We start from the raw sequence: 16,819 nt of genomic DNA, 5'->3' as shown, positions 1-16,819 counted from the left end.
AAACTAAATTAAGTAATCCTCCTATGTAGTTCATGGCATACTATACCTCCCCCATTTATCACACTATATTTTAATCACCTGTTCACTTTCTGTTTTGCCAGCCAGGCTGTGAACTTTAGCTCAGTTTTGCCCCCCTCCTAACAGAGGCTATATATACTTTTTTCCAATTAAAAAAAAAAAAAAAAGAACCCCAACAACTTCCTTAAAACACCTACCACTAAAATCAGCCTAGAGTATTAATGTTCTCCACTCTCCCAATTTTGGGGTGCTTTCTCCTCCGTCCTCCAGTCCCCTGAAAAACAGTGACTTCTCTACTTTCATCATTTAGCCACTTAGATATTTGCTCAGAATGTTCCTCATCATGTTAATTCACCCAATAAATTGTGTTCAATCCAAACCAGGATCTCATTTGCTGGGCCCAATGGTGGGGGTACAGCACTGAATGCTCCAGGACCCCTCCTGGAGTAGCTCACAGAATAAAGTGGGCTTGGATGAAGGCTCTGAGTTTCAGAGAGGCCACTAGCCACTCACCAAAATATTTCTCGATCAGTAACTATGCCCTATCCTCAGCCTGACTCTAAAAATTACAATGTGGCTTACTAGTTAGTACATGGTGTTCACTCAATTTGTTGAATAGAGAGGAGTGAATGAAATAGGGTGGAAATCTCAGTGAGCTTTTTTTGCTCTGGGCTAATATAGGAGATACGCAGCAAATTAAATCCTTTTTTGAGGATAAAGCAAGTAATAAGATCTTTTATTTGAGTAAGTCTGGATTTTGGCATCCACTAAGTGGGTCTGTCCATCTCACAAATATTTCTTAAGTCCTCTGAGGACCAGGTGATGCCTCTCAGAAGTATTTCCTGTCACCAATTAGGTGAGCCAGGGCTTTCTGATACCACAACTAAGCAAGTCCCATTTGCCTTCAGAGTTCTCCTAGAGATTACAGAACACTAGTTAACTAACCTCCCTAAACTGCCAGGCACCATAACATTCTCCTTCCAAATTCTCTTTGGCTCCAACGAGTACCTGGCTGGATTCCATACTCTCCTTTACTGAGAATCTCAGAGTATTTTGTTTTAGACTCCTCTCCATGGCTGGTTTGTGTGCTTGAGGGAAGGAATCTTGTCTTTATAATTTCACACAGTACTGGCCACATGATAGGTGCTTAATAAACATGTTTTTAAAATCTGTCTTCAGTTGTAGCCTTGGCCAAAGTCTCCATGAGGACAATAATGTGGACTGGACAGAAGGGTAAGGATACAGGACCCCCTCTATTCTGGAACTCTACAGCCAGCTCTCACATTCTTTTTCTGTGCGCCACCTCCCAACAGTGCTTTCAAGGATGCGGAATGTGAGACAACCTGGGAAGAGGAAATCACACGACACGACTTAATAGGGTAGGTTAGATCCTAGGCTGGAACCTTCCCTTTTGCTAAAAACGAATGTTTGCTCAGATGACGACTATCTCCAGCCTGACAGCATTTCACCCGTCCTCTAAAGCTTCCTGACACATTGAGACCTAAAGCAGGGTGTTGAAAGGTCAACTTGTTTGGTACTAGCTGTGACTCAAAAAGATTATTCTGTGAGGTGAAAGAGAGGAAAGAAACGGGGACAGTGAGATTTTCCAGCCACTCCACCCAGAGGGTAATTAATCCAAACGCAACTGGGGTGAGTGGAACATCTCTTATTCGACCCACGCCTCCACCCAATATTACTAAGACCAAGGCGTCCCTATCAGTCTTCTGGTTTAGTCCCTTACCCTCCCACAGAGACCCGCTCTGGAGACAACGATCAGAGGAAAGGTCATGAACACATCGGGGTCTGGACCCGTTGTACTAGAGCTGCGGACCCGAGAGCCTCCCGCGGAGACCGCTCTCAGCCAATGGGATCCTGAGGTCTGGGGATGAGGCGTGCGGGGCAGCGGCTCGGCCAATCAGGCTCCAGGCGCGGCCAAGGGGAGGAGATGGGAGGAGAGGCCGCGGGCGATGGAGACAGGACTACATCAACAGAAGTTTCTCACCTTGGAGTGCGAGGGATTCTCCCGCATCTTCTGCACATCTTCTCCAGCTGGGCGCGGGAGGGGAGTCTCAAGCTATTTCCTCCACCACCTCACATTGTTCCCTGCAAGCGATGGGAGGGTGCTGAGAGCCCCTTCCACTGCTGGCCTTCTTTTTATATTGCCTGCAGGGAGGAAGAAGGCAAGGGACAACCTAGTGCTGGGGAACTGACCTCTGGCGTGGAGGGCCTCCGGGAGGGGAGGGCAGAAGAGGAGTGGCTGGGGCTGGGGGAATCCATGCAGGGGCCATGGACAGAGCGGCGCTTCTGGGACTGTCCCGCTTGTGTGCGCTTTGGGCAGCCCTGCTCGCGCTGTTCCCCTGCGGAGCCCACGGAAACTGGATGTGAGTATGGGGGCGGCGGGGACGCACGGGGTATGTGACAAATGGGGTACCCAGCCTCAGGGAACTTTAGGCTAAGGCCGGAGATGGGTAGAGATGGGGACCCTAGGGTGGGTGACCTAATTTTGGGGAAAGCAGTTGGGATCGGGGAGGACAGCAGGCGAGCGACGTACGTTAGGGGCGGCCGTGTCTTACAGGTGGCTGGGCATAGCCTCCTTTGGGGTTCCGGAGAAACTGGGCTGCGCCAACTTACCGCTGAACAGCCGCCAGAAGGATCTGTGCAAGAGGAAACCCTACCTTCTGCCCAGCATCCGAGAGGGCGCCCGGCTGGGCATTCAGGAGTGCAGGAGCCAGTTCCGACACGAGAGATGGAACTGCCAGGTGGCCGCCGCCGCCGCCGCCACCCCCGCCCCGCCGGGCACAAGCCCCCTCTTTGGCTACGAGCTGAGCAGTGGTGAGTTCCGGGACCCTCGGGGCTGTCGCGGGACGGAGGGCGACTACTTCTCCAATTCCTATATATAAAATAGTGTTTGCGTAGTCCTGTCGCTCTCTAAGTTCCGAAAGAGCTCCTTTGGTGAACTGGAATTGGGAGCTACGGAAGCCAGACTCCGGGTGCAGGTGCGGTCCTGAAGGGTGACTCCCCGGGTCCAGAGCCGGCGCTTGGAGATTAGCTCTTCCTCCTTCCCGCTGTGCCCGGCTGCGCTGAGGAAAAACTTTGACACTTCACCCCGCCGACCCCTCGGACCCGTAGCGCCCCCCTACGAGGGTCACCAGCTGCAGAAACATGACGTCGGCAGCAGGGAATGCTGCTGCCCCATCTGCTTTGATTTAAGCGGCCCCGCTGCGCACCGAGCCCTGGACAAGTGGCTAAATGCAGCGAAGCCCCACGTTTGTTGGCTCCTCGGAACACCGGGTACCAGGAATAATGGTGATTTTTAAAAGGGATTATCCTGGACAACTCAACGTGCGGCTAAGCCCGGTACGACCACTTTCGCTCATCCTCCGTTCTTCTCCTCTCTCCCCTCCTCTGCGCTCAGCGGAGGGGCGGGAAGCTGCAGTAAAACAAAGTTCTACTTCCACGTGCCTAGTGACTCGGTAAGAATAAAGAAACAGAGAACCAAGGTTGTTTCAGGAATATTAGCAGATTCAAAGAATTTTAGGACCTGGGCGCTGAAAGATTCGTTGCTTTTCACAGTCATTTCCGTTCTCCCTTCACCTTTGACCCTTCCCCACCCGGTCCCTACACTCACGGCCTCCAGAGCATCGCCTTGGCCCCTGCTGGGTTTTTGCTGGCACACCCTTCCGAAGGAGCCCTGATCCCCTACAGGGGAAAAGAAAAAAAAAAAAAGAAAAAGAAAAGGAAAGAGAAAAAGATGTGCTCTTCACAGTTGCTGAAATGCAGAGGCATCAGCTGTTGAAAAGGTTTATTGGACAACGAGCGTGAAATTCTTTCTACTCCAATCTAAACATCTCGAAAGGAAAAAAAAAAGTCGCCTGCGGAGCCTTCTAGTCCATTTTATTTATGCTTTAATGAGCCTTAATTTTCCAAGATTTTAGCTCAAACGCTATTGCAGGTGTGCTAAATCCGTATTCAATAATTTTCCATAACTTTTTTTTGCCGGTGACATTTCAATTATCTTTCATTTTAGTTATCTTTATATATATAATATATAATGGTTTCATGTTATTCAATAATATCAGGATTGTTTTTCATGATATCCTAAAATAAAAAATACAGTCTTTAATGTGAAACTAAACTATCATTTATATACTAATTACTTTAGTCTTGGTTTAATTTTAATTTGCTTTCTGATATATGTGTGTTAGGCAAACAGAACTGCACCCAATTTTTCAGCTTGTGTTTTGTGAAAACACATTTTAAATTTAAAAAGAAGTATAATCTGGACTCTTTGGGGGGCATTTGTATACATTTATAGTGTCCACTCAAAGGATTTTTTAAATTTGACATATATTTATTGAGCTTTAATTGTCTATTAGGCACTGAACTAGGTACTGACATACATTTCATATTTTAGGTATTTTTAGGTATGAGAACAATGATATCCAACATATGACAATCCCCTTAAGCAAGATACTTAAAATCAATGCTACTTTTTAAAAAGACTAGAACAATAGGAAATTATCCTTTCTAAATATGTACTCATTAAAGCATCCATTGTAAGCAGTTGAAAAATTGCTTCCCTGGCAAGAGGATGAGTGGGAGGTTCTATTATGAACATAAACAGAGAGCAGTATGGCTCTTTCATTGAGCAACTTATGTTTTATTCTAGGCACCAAGGAAACAGCATTTATTTATGCCGTGATGGCTGCAGGCCTCGTGCATTCTGTGACCCGGTCGTGCAGTGCAGGCAACATGACGGAGTGTTCCTGTGACACTACCTTGCAGAACGGTGGCTCAGCGAGTGAAGGCTGGCATTGGGGGGGCTGCTCTGATGATGTCCAGTATGGCATGTGGTTCAGCAGAAAGTTCCTAGACTTCCCCATCAGAAATACTACGGGAAAAGAAAGCAAAGTACTGTTTGCAATGAACCTTCATAACAATGAAGCTGGAAGGCAGGTATGTATTAGAAAATGAGACAAAATCCAGTGCTTTCAGGTAAATAACATGAGGGTTACACTTGTGCATGAATCTGTTCAAATAGTTCAAAAAATATTTGCAGCCTAAGAAATACATATGTGTATACATATTATTACAGATGTGTGTTTGTTATATATGTGTAAATGAATTTATATATTTTTTCATGAGTCTATACTGACCACATTGACTTAGTTTAAGTTCTCCATCTAACATGAGTTCAGTCTTGTTATAGAATGTGTTTGTGATTGTATGTTTCATATACCTGAAACACTAATTATAAAATAATAGATGTACAAGTGCTTTTTGGGTTATTTGGTACCACCCCCTTAGCTGGTTAGTGGCAGAGCCTGAATAAGATCTACAGTATCTGCTTTTCTAATGGTACTGGGTTAAAGTTCATTTCCTCAAATTTGAACTTTATTCCTTTAAATGTATGTCTTAGTGGAAAATGTTTCTTAGACATGTCAGTTTTGTCTTTACTTTCTTTAGCAAACATTCTTGAATACATTTGGAATACACAATGTTTAACTATTTGTTTTTTGGTAAAACAAATTATTTTAAGGGAAATAGTTATTTTATTTTAAAGCTATGTAGATTCATTGTAAAATTGATAAATGTAGATAAATGAAAAGAAGCTATAAATATATTAAGTATATGGATATTTTAAAATATAGATATAGTAAAGAGTCAGCAGGAAGCAAATTTGAAGTGTCATTATCTAATTAATCACTTTTACAAATTCTGGCTTTTTTATACTAAGTTTTCTTAAAATAGAATAAATTTATAACTTAATTTAACTTTCATATATTTACCTTAATGACACAATAACATTTGACTTCTGCACCATAGTTAAATTACTTGATAATTCATAGTGACTTTCCTAAAACAGCCAAAACTATTTTTATGAATATATATTTTCTATCTCATAATTTTTTCAGGACAGGAATATCAGCGCATATTATATATTACTGTAACTACCCAGTAACCTGTAAAAGTCCCAAAGTTGTCATTGCAATTTGCCACATTCTCCTGAAATAAAACAAGTTTCAGTATCTCTCAGAAATATTTAAAGTATATGTTGCATTTGTTTTACATTTTTGGGAAAATGAACAAATGGAACTGATTAGGCAGGTTTCAGCCAGTTTACTTAACCATTTTGATTTAAAATACAAAAACAAATGTTTCAATAAATATATCACCAGAACACATCAAATTCAAATTTAAAATTTTAAGTCAATTTGAGTATTCAATTAAAAGGTGCATATAGAAAATTAATAAATAGTTATGTAAGCTTTTTGTAGCTTTGTTTAGACATTTATTTATTTTTTAATTTTTATTTATTTTATTTTATTTTATTTTTAGAGAAAGACAGGAAGGTTGGGGGAGACAGAGAGAGAAAGAAAGAGAAAAATAAAAAGAGAGAGAGAGAGAGATTGATTTGTTGTTCCACATATTTATGCATTTATTGGTTGCTTCTTGTATGTACCCTGACCAGGAATGGAACTTGCAACTTTGGTGGATTGGGATAATGCTCTAACCAGCTGAGCTACCTGGCCAAAGCTTGTTTAGAAATTTTAAAAGTTAACTTACATCAGTAAAGTAACTTGCTTAGCACTATAGTTATGCATATGTATCTTCTCCTTAAAGTTTTACATTACAAAAATAAATTAGTTTTTGCTTTATTTTAAATAGTATCTAATAAAGGAATTTTTAATTATTTCAAATATATTAATATTAAATTTTTTTAATTGTAATTAACATGTGTTCTTTAAAACTCCAGAGTTAAGCAAGAAAAAAGCACCAAATAAGTCAAATTAATATATTTTAAAAATAAGAAAACAATTAAATGAATATTTATTATTGATTTAATATTTATATCTTTTTTAGTCATTATTTAAATATTTTGCCAGAGATTTTTAAAATTTTAACCAGGATACAAAGCTCAGAAACTCATATTTTGATTCTCTTGAATGAAGTCAACTCTGAATTTATGAAATGTCCTAAAGTCTTTTAAAATGTATTTTATTAGTAATATTAGTCAAGTATTTAGTTTCATTCTGTCTTGTTTGAATTTTTAAATTAGATAGAAATATTTGTCTTTGTAATTATTAACTTGGATCTTAAACTATTGTTTATATTATAATTTTATTAAAAACTATAACTATTCAGCATCAATGTTAATCCATTGTTTGTTGGCAAACACCATCTGATTATATTCTCATAGTTTTTGTCATTATTCTAATTATGCAGAAAATCATTTAGCCTATACACTTATACATATTTTATGTGAAATTTAAATTTCTCTATTAAATATTTTTTCACATTAGTTTAAATGGTAACTTAAAATATCAAAAAATATTACCTGAAAATTTTGAGGTGTTTTATTGTTCTTTTTTCATGAAGTATTGCAATTCAAAGCACTTTTGTATTTTTCTTTCTTTTGGTGGCCAAAAATATAAAAACCACCACCATCACAACAACAAACTAACAAGGTTTCCAGTTTATTATCTAACATGGAAGAACAATCAACTCCATTTTTGATACTGGCAAATAGAATTTTAATTTAATGGCATATTCTAAGTAAAGTTCAAGGTCTGCATTCAATTGAGTTGATTTTCCTAGTCTCAAAATCCCAAACTCCAAATGTCGAAAAGCGTTCAGAGAAATGTGGGTACTGGCGCTTAGTAGTGCTGTGAGGATAGATGATTTTCTAACCGCTGACCTTAAATTCCCACTTGGTTTCTGACACCACTCCTAAAGTTATGACTCCAAGAATAATGTTGCTGACTGGTGATTGGCTAACAGAATAATGTGATGTCTTTCAGGGGCAGAACTTCTGGGAATAATGTGACTTGGAATATTTATGGATATTTCTTTTGGTGTGCTTAAAATATTTCCATTCTTCCCATGTCCACCTCATAAACTTTTAAGTTTCCCTACCCCATAATTTGTTTTATGATGACTAACTCCAAAAAGTGGGAAGGGCCCAACCCCAAATTTTCATTGACTTGTTTCAAGAATATTTATAAGTATTTGAACAACACATAAGTGTTTTGTTTTTCAGCTGATTCAAATATATTTTTGGACTAAAAGGCACAAAATGGGTCAGAGGAATAGGAATTCCACACATACCCATCAAATCTTATGTCATAGTTTTCATAAAAACTTAAACAAAACATGATAGATGACAAAATTAAATGCTCTTCACAAAATGTTTCACAACAGTTTTTTGGTCATTTCTGTAAAGTTTAGATAAAGTGATAAACTGGAAAACCATCACTGCCTGCTGCATTACCTGAGTCAAAATTGCAGGACCAGTCACTCCTTAGACCACTTCTCAGTTTCTATTTTTACCTTTAAGTATAATGATTTGCCTTTCATATTTCACTTCATTAGAAATGCATCAAATCAAACTTAACACAAAGGAGCCCAGTAGATTAAATGTTCCCCTCCTAATTGCTCTCCCATAGTTTAAAAATATTCTACCAAAATGCACACATCTGTTTGCAATAGTTAACAAAACATTCCTCTGTTAATATTGTTATAAACCTTAACAACTCAACTAGAGTAGAGAGAGGAATTTTCTCATAACCACATAAACTCATTCTGTTGCCATTCTCTTACTTTTCCTGTTCCCCCAAACATGACCGTGCTATCACTACCGTTCAGAAGAACTATTTAGCATTAATTAAGAATCCTACCTGAAAATCTTCAGAATATAGTTTTTTTGAAGTGTTCATGCAATTTTATTAAATCTACTTGCATGTTCTACCTTGACTTTTTCTCTTCAACTAAAGTTATTCAGCTTCATATAAACATTTTATATGTATCACCAATTTTCCTTATGTATGTATGACAACTGTCTTAGCCACACTGTTCATTTTTCTGTAAAACTGGAAGAATAAGTACATGTTTACAACTACCTACATTTCTTCTAATAAAACTAAATTAACTAAAATAATTCATGGAAAAGTACTCTGAGAGCACTAAGCTCTATAATTTGTGTGTGTGTGTGTGTGTGTGTGTGTGTGTGTGTGTGTGTGTGTCTGCCTTGAACTCTCCATTTCATCAAATTCTTATAGTGGTCATTACATTGCTTTATTTTAATCCCTATCTTTCCAAGTTTCTTCCTTGGATATATCATTTAAATTGCATGTCAAGTTATTCTTCTCCTTGAACTTTGTCTTTCTATCCAAGAATATATGGATGTAAGTTAAAAACACTATTTCTTTTTTATATTTATTGATAGGGACTAAAAGATAATAGAATAAAAAAGTAATTAAATACAAGTTCTTTAAAATGTTAACCCTGAAAAGTTATAGTTAACTCCAGGTATTTAACAGGGTTAGTTTTCTATGGCAGGAAAATTCCTTCAAAATTTTTATATGAACTCAGCGGATTATATCGTTGAATTTGTAAATCAGTCTCTCTCTTTATCTTTCAAACCTATAAAGTAGTGTGTCACTCTTATGGACTACAACCACTGTGGGATGACGAATTGGATCCAGTTCTTTCAATACCATTGACCTCCCAGCAGTGAATATTTTGTTTTAAGAAGGTGGTTTTTATTACTTCTTCCCAATTCAGATTACCAATAGGGATGAGTTAAAACTGTTTAAGTGAGCTGGACTAATTATTCAGTAAGTATTTGGTGAGCATCTACTCTGTTCGCTATGCTTTACAAATTGGCAACACCACAAATGATATTTGAACTGGTTAATGAGAGAAAAAGCCAACTCTGAGCTAAGGGCAGCTTTAAATCATCAGGTGATGACTGTAGGGAATGTTGATCAGATTTAAACACATAAATATACATCCTTAGATTTGGGGCTTTCTTTGAGCAATTTGTTTTGTTATTACCTAGCATTGATTGAGCCCTTTTCCCCCCTCATTGCTTCAGGCACTTAAAATATGAACAGAAGTAGGCAAATTGCATTAATTTGAACATTTCTGTGCCTAGAGAGGTTTTTAAAGAATTGAAGTCTTTGTGAATATCAAATACCATATATTTAACCAAATGAGCCTGTGTGCCATACTTTATAAATTGCTTTCATATCATTGAAAGGTACCTTTTTGCCTGACTTAATAAGAAGTGCACATATCTATTAGCTACTTAGTTTTGTGATTCAAAAAGACCATATGTGCTGTAGTCTATAAAGAATGGGGTTTAAATATTATTCTGCTTATTATTTTTACACCAGTAAGAAGTATCAAATATTGCATGAATCAATACCATATGCTCTCATTCACATTGCAAATATTACAAATTGTTTGAACCATTCTGTCTAATTAGATATTCAGAAACTTTGGTTAATTTGTTAGGAATTGTAACATCCCACAAACATGTCAATGTCATGTTTGGTACAAAATAAATAGCAAGGTATAAATCCCTGTCATGTTATAGTTTTGATGAGAACTGTAAGTGGAATTTAAGTTGTAAGGTTTTTTTCTCTTTTGGTGAGATTACACACACAATTTCCAAGTTATTGAATGGATAGATCAATTTTTCACTTTACCCAGAATGTTGACAGATGTCAACTCTACAGCTAAGACTGGCAATTTATTAATCTGCTCTGCCATCCTCTGGAGGTTGAAGGAAGCTGTGCTGACTAGTTTGGTATGCTTACAGCCCTAACACTTTTAAAATCTCTTTATTGTTTTTGCACTGTTAGCCCCATTTGAAATTTATCTCCACTCTCACTGTGCCTTCTTCAGAGAAAGGGGGCATTCATGTAGACCTTAACGTGTGCCAGGCAGTGGGCTCTTACAGACATTTGTAATCTCATTTAATTTCTTAGTTTGTATAAACTAAACTCAGCACACAGAACTGAAAAAATACATAAATATTAGCCCCTTTCTATGTTAGGATGGTGTTACTTATCCATCAAGCACAGGACTCATGTTTTGAATTAATTTTCCAGAGGAGGTGAAGGATTTTGTGGAAAATCATACTCTCCGGCCCCTTCTTTTTTCTCCCAGCTTGTTGATTAGTCAGGGTTTCTTGTGTGCTCTGCGACCAGGGGACAGCATCTCCCCCGATGTCCATGAATTTAACTGACTTTTTCAGTGATCAGACCTGAGAACTCTCAGTTCAGTTGGTGGGTCTCATCCTTTGATGCACATCAGAATCATCTGAGCAGCTTTGAAGAAATACTATTACCTTTACCCGGTCAACCAATTAAATCAGAATCTCAGTGGTTTGAGCATTGTTTATTTGTAAGGTTCCACAGATGTTTCCATGCACTATGAGAATGAGTTGAGGTGACTTCTGTATCGGTGCATTTCACATTCTAATGTGCATATATGAGTCAACTGAGGATCTTCTTAAAATGCAGGTTTTGATTTTGAAAGTCTGCATTCTCATGAGTGATTCTGGCATTGCTGGGCCCTGAATCACACTCTGAGTAGCAAGGTGCTAAATGGTATCAAGAACATGGAGACATATGTGAACATTCCCCAACACCAAAAATTAAACAGGAGATTAGAAATAAAATCCTTTCCCTTTCCTATCTCGGATAATCTCTAATAACAACATTAGCCTAGTCCACTACCTTAAACTTGACTCGGAAAGGTTTGCTCTACCAGGTCAAGAGAAGGACAAAATGTATGAACCTAAGCAGTCTGAAACACCCTGTATGTTCGAAACCATCATTTTTATACAGGAGAAAAAAGACCTAGAAAGTTAAGTGATTAGGTTAGTTTGCTTCTGTTACTGAGTAAAAACGCTTCGTGACTGATATTTAACACAATTCCTGTTGGTTTCAGGCTGTCGCCAAGCTGATGTCAGTAGACTGCCGCTGTCACGGAGTTTCTGGCTCCTGTGCTGTAAAAACATGCTGGAAAACCATGTCTTCTTTTGAAAAGATTGGACATTTGTTGAAGGATAAATATGAAAATAGTATTCAAGTCTCAGACAAAATAAAGAGGAAAATACGCAGGCGAGAAAAAGACCAGAGAAAAGTACCGATCCACAAGGATGATCTGCTCTACATTCATAAGTCTCCCAATTACTGTGTGGAGGATAAGAAATTAGGGATCCCCGGGACACAGGGCAGAGAATGCAACCGTACGTCGGAGGGTGCGGATGGCTGCAACCTCCTCTGCTGCGGCCGAGGCTACAACACCCATGTGGTCAGGCACGTGGAACGGTGTGAGTGCAAGTTTATCTGGTGCTGCTACGTTCGCTGCAGAAGGTGTGAAAGCATGACTGATGTCCACACTTGCAAGTAACCACTCCGTCCAGCCTTGGGCAACACGCCTCAGTAACGACAGTGGAGTACCACTGTGCAGGGCTGGTGAAGCCCACTGGCCTCAGAATCCCCAGATCCTTGATCCTTCTCGGAGTTCCCTTTACCTGGTTGATGTCCAAGCAGTCACTCACTGAGCGCGTGCATTTGGAGGGATTCTAAAAGGTTTGGGTTCATATTTTGGTGATCTGAAAAATATATATTGACATGGAAGGAAGATAATATGTTTCCTAAGCAAGAAAGCACAGGAAAACACCTTCATGTGGAAAGACCTGGCGCATCCTCAGGATAAAATCCTTAACTATGAAATTCAGTTATGGAAATCAATAGCGGTGGGTGAATATTAGTCATTTTTAAAAGACACCTCTTTCAGCAGCAAGGAGCAGTACACATAAATCTCATTTATTCTCTCAGTATTTTAGATAAAAAAAATTATATTAAGTGTTTGTACACAGAAATAGATGTTGAAAAGTTAGCAGAAGTGGTGGGTGCTTACTTACCCTCTCATGCATTACAAAAGGAAGGCAATTAAAAAGAACTCTCAGAAGTGATATAGTATTTCTATAAATAGTATATGCTAGAAATATTTAGTAACAAAAGGAAATCATTAAAATGTATAAAAGTAAAATGTATAATTTGGATTTTAAGTGGTTTTTAATTAGGAGAAGTTCTAGAAAAATCTCAGGTATAAAATAGTAACTTTTGTTCTTTGGCTTCACATTTTAGTTTTAGACCAGTTTCCACTATTAAAAACCCAGCTCTGAATTACTGTGCAAGGAAGGGATCCTGAAAGCATGTGGGAAAATCAGAGGTAAAGGGCTTGCATACATTATAAGGAAAAACACCCATTAAAGTGTAAAAACAGTATTTTGTATAGTATTTCACTTAAAAAGTTTTATATTTTGTAAATACAGTATTTAAGTTATGATATATATTAAACCTTAAGACATTTATTGCCAAAACCCAAGAGCTAAGGCAATAAAATTATCTCTGAAATAATATTAGCTTCTGTTTCTTTTCATACTATCAACTCCGACTTTTTTATATATTGAAAAAGAAGTTATTGAGTAGTTAGTTATATGGATGTGTATTTCTTGCCAAAATGACAGTTTTATAAGTGTTATAGATTAAAATATGCTGCAAAATATTGAGGATTGTGTTATTTCAACGGTCAGATTAGTTGAATTCTGTTTTTAATTAGTGTTTAACTTGTAAAATTATTATAATAAATTATATATAAACTATAAAAGTCTTAACTGGAAAAAAATAATCTAAATCAGAATAATGATCAATTTGTGGACTTGATTTCCTGGATATTTATTATATTGTCTGTAATGCTGCTTTTCCATGTGAATGTTGAATGGTCTTTCTTGTTTTAGTAGTCATGCATGTATATTCATCATATTTTACAAGGTTCCTGATAAAAATTACAGGGCTATATTTAAGGTTGTATTTTAATGTAAATGCTTAGTTTTTGTATGAATTTTTAAATATTTCAGTATTATGTAGAGAAAAGGTTTCTAAGTTCAGAATGGACAAAGAAAGAATATTCTTTTTTTAAAATAATAAGCTAAAGAAATGCTTTTCTGTCCCCTGGGTCTCATTCTATTTCCTTTCGATTCCATTTACCAAGGCAGAAGAATAACTTGTGAAAAAGAGCAAATGGATGAAAAATATCTCATGTCTAATATTAAAATCAAGGCTAAACATTTATTTCAATGTGACCCTTTAAGTTTAACAAAATTATTATTTATTGAACAAGATACTCAGAAATGACAAGTGAACAAATATAGTGCTTATTTTAAAAAGTGGTTTACCATTGTTCAGCACCCACTGATTAGAATAACCTTAGAAATAGACACTTATTCTCATGCCTTTTTTTTTTGCAAAGTAAACCTATTTTTCTGCACAGAAAACACAAACACTATTTTAAAAGATGAATACTATAGTTCCCATCAATGATCAATTTTTTCTATTAACTAGAAAACTTTCCATAATTACCTTGCTACCAATCGTGAGAATCAGGCAGCCTCTAATTCACAAATACCTGATTACTATTTAGTCATTGCTGAGCAAGAACTCCTAACTCCCAAACTATGTTATTTGGGCTCTTCTTTTCCTTTACATGGCCTGGCATCACCATGGAAGCTATCCTTGAATCTCTCACCTGTTTCACTGGCCAGTAATCTGGTTTAGGCTCATTTCCTTCCTATTCCATGTCATGGAGGTAGCACCATGGAGTTCCTGAGTACAAGTTCTGGGGCCCAAATGTTCCCAACCAGTCTAGGCTATTTTGCCTGCATTTTGGGGGCTCTTTATGCTGCAAGTAACAGAAAAAGCAACCTAGACTGACAAACATTAAAGGAAATTATTGACTTAGTAACTGAAAAGTCTGGAGCTCTGACTAGTTCAAGTGAAGCTGATTTTCTGTGGTATCATCTTCAAAGTCAGGCTCCATGGGGTACTGGTCACCCCTACCCTCACCCAGCAGCTCCAGGATCCCGGTTTTTCTTATCATCACAACTGCCACACTTCCAGACCTCATATTCTTCTGCCACTCATTCAACAACAGCGAGAGGGACTCTACTCTTTGGAAAGGGGGAGCGTCTCTCCCTCCCTTTCCCTCTCCCACCCTTTTTTGTTGTTGTTGACCATACAGAAGAAAGGAAAAAGTCATTTCTCAGAAAGCCTAGCAAAGATCATCACTGGCCCTGATCGGTTAGTGTGCCCATCCCTGAGCCAATCACAAAGGCCATTGGTGGCTGAGATTGGGTGACACACTGATCTTCTTAAGGCAATCAAGATGCATGCAGGGACCTGGCAGTGGGGTTCATTCCAACTAAACCCACAGAGCTTGAGAAAAGTGGTGAGTCCACAAAGATAAACTAGAGTGTTATTTTACCATGAAAGGGTACCTCTATGCTGGGCAGCACAGTTATTAAATGTCCTCAGTTCTAGTGATGTGTTCAGGAAACAACTTTCTATAGTATCATAAGGGTCAGACTTACAGCCAGAAAAAGCACCATGGGTACAAAGTTCCTTGATTTGCTTAAATGCCCTTTATGGTGTTAAAAGGGGAGAGGAGGTAGTATAGTGTACTAATTTTCAACTTAGAAGTTTAACCTTCTTGTAAATTTTGAACTAAGAGATGCAATAATTAGAGCCAATGATGACTGGAAATGAAGTCAAGACAAACATATCAAATGACATTATCTGTAATTTCTGGATAAGAAAGTCAGCTAATTAAAGCATTTCCCTGATAGTAGTACTTTACAAAACATTAAAAACTTTAATTTGTTTAAATATAAACAATTGCATTATTTCCTTATTCATGATCTAGAATAATAGTTTTTTGTTTTTAAAGAAATGATGATAATTATACTAAGAATAACAATGAATTTTTATTACATAAGTTAGATGCTATGACTATTTTGCAGCTTTTATAACCATGTTCACAGTAAATATTTTAGAAACATATTTTAATTTTCTGAAGAACTGTCAGTACTCACTCATATGTTTGGTTTTACTTAGCTTAAAATGTGAAACCAGAAAAGCTTTCCATCAAAATATTTATTTATAGGCAGTTTGGTGAGCTGTTGGTACTGCTGCATCACCTCCCAGAGGCCATCAAAGGCTGAAGAATTAAACCTACCATTTGGAGCCCGTTAGTTATTTATCCAGAACACTATAATCCATTTAGCTGACTTGAGGGGAGAAAATTTGAAATTGTATCTCCAGGAACCATGAATGTTCTTCAAGACAAGCCTTTCTTAAGGAAAGTTGGCTAAGATGCCTTCATTTTTTAAGAAATTTAGTTTCACTATAGACCAGATGTGATAAGTCATAACATTGCTTGGAGTGGGATGAAGTGTAAGCTGAGAAAGACAAATGTACATGGTACAGCATGCAATGGGAAACAGGGGCACATCAAGGACTCATTTCCTTTGAAAAAAGAAAATAATAATATTAGTAAACACTTAGGTAGCACTTACTATGCACCAGGGATTGTTCTAATTAGACATAACTAAAGACATTTGATCTTCTCAATAACATCTCAAAGTAGGTACCATTATTGTAGTCCGCATTTCACACATGAGAAACAGACACAGTAATAATGAGTTAGGTGGCTACCCTAACGTCTCCCAGAATGGACTGGCTTCAGAGTCTGTGCCCTTAACTAGCCTATCATTACTGTGCCTCTCACAGCATAGAATAGTCAGTACAGAGTTTACAGTGTATCATTTAAAAAGTTTGAAGGATTTGTGAATGTAATGAAAATTACAGGATGTTCCTTCATGGTTTGGTTTTATAAACTTGGCTGAGGAGTGGGAGTAAAGTGATGGGAGACCGGAGATCTTAGAATGCTCCATGAAATATAATTAAAATACACTGCCTCTTGATTTCTAAACTCAAAGTGATTTCAACTGCCTGCTATTTTAGATCACAGTGCAGCTCACAGTTGGAGTCTGCAAGAGCCTAACAATCATTCCAAAAGGAAATGACTAGGGGTATAGATCAAGCTAATTTAATGCGACATTGAATAAATACTTACATCCTTTTTATTGTTGTGCTTACAG

The 16,819-nt window shown here is 37.7% G+C and overlaps 1 protein-coding gene across 2 annotated transcripts; it reads left to right on the top strand.

Annotated features, from left to right (window-relative positions):
• Positions 1-1,986: 1,986 nt before the first annotated feature.
• WNT16 (Wnt family member 16) lies at positions 1,987-13,958 on the top strand. Of its 2 annotated transcripts, XM_090287434.1 has the most exons (5): positions 1,987-2,399; positions 2,594-2,850; positions 4,688-4,978; positions 10,479-10,612; positions 11,761-13,958. In XM_090287434.1, the coding sequence occupies exons 1-5, from the start codon at positions 2,305-2,307 to the stop codon at positions 12,223-12,225; spliced, it is 1,242 nt and encodes a 413-aa protein (XP_090143560.1). In that variant the 5' UTR covers positions 1,987-2,304; the 3' UTR covers positions 12,226-13,958. The 2 variants fall into 2 exon arrangements, with proteins under 2 accessions (XP_090143560.1, XP_090143561.1); XM_090287435.1 differs by lacking the exon at positions 10,479-10,612 and having other exon boundaries at positions 4,688-4,974.
• Positions 13,959-16,819: the final 2,861 nt, after the last annotated feature.

This window comes from Furipterus horrens, unplaced genomic scaffold, assembly GCF_987537825.1.
Source record: "Furipterus horrens unplaced genomic scaffold, mFurHor1.1.pri manual_scaffold_9, whole genome shotgun sequence".
NCBI classification, from domain to species: Eukaryota; Metazoa; Chordata; class Mammalia; order Chiroptera; family Furipteridae; genus Furipterus; species Furipterus horrens.
Note: the sequence above shows the minus strand (reverse complement) of the source record. Positions and strands in the feature narration are given on the sequence as shown.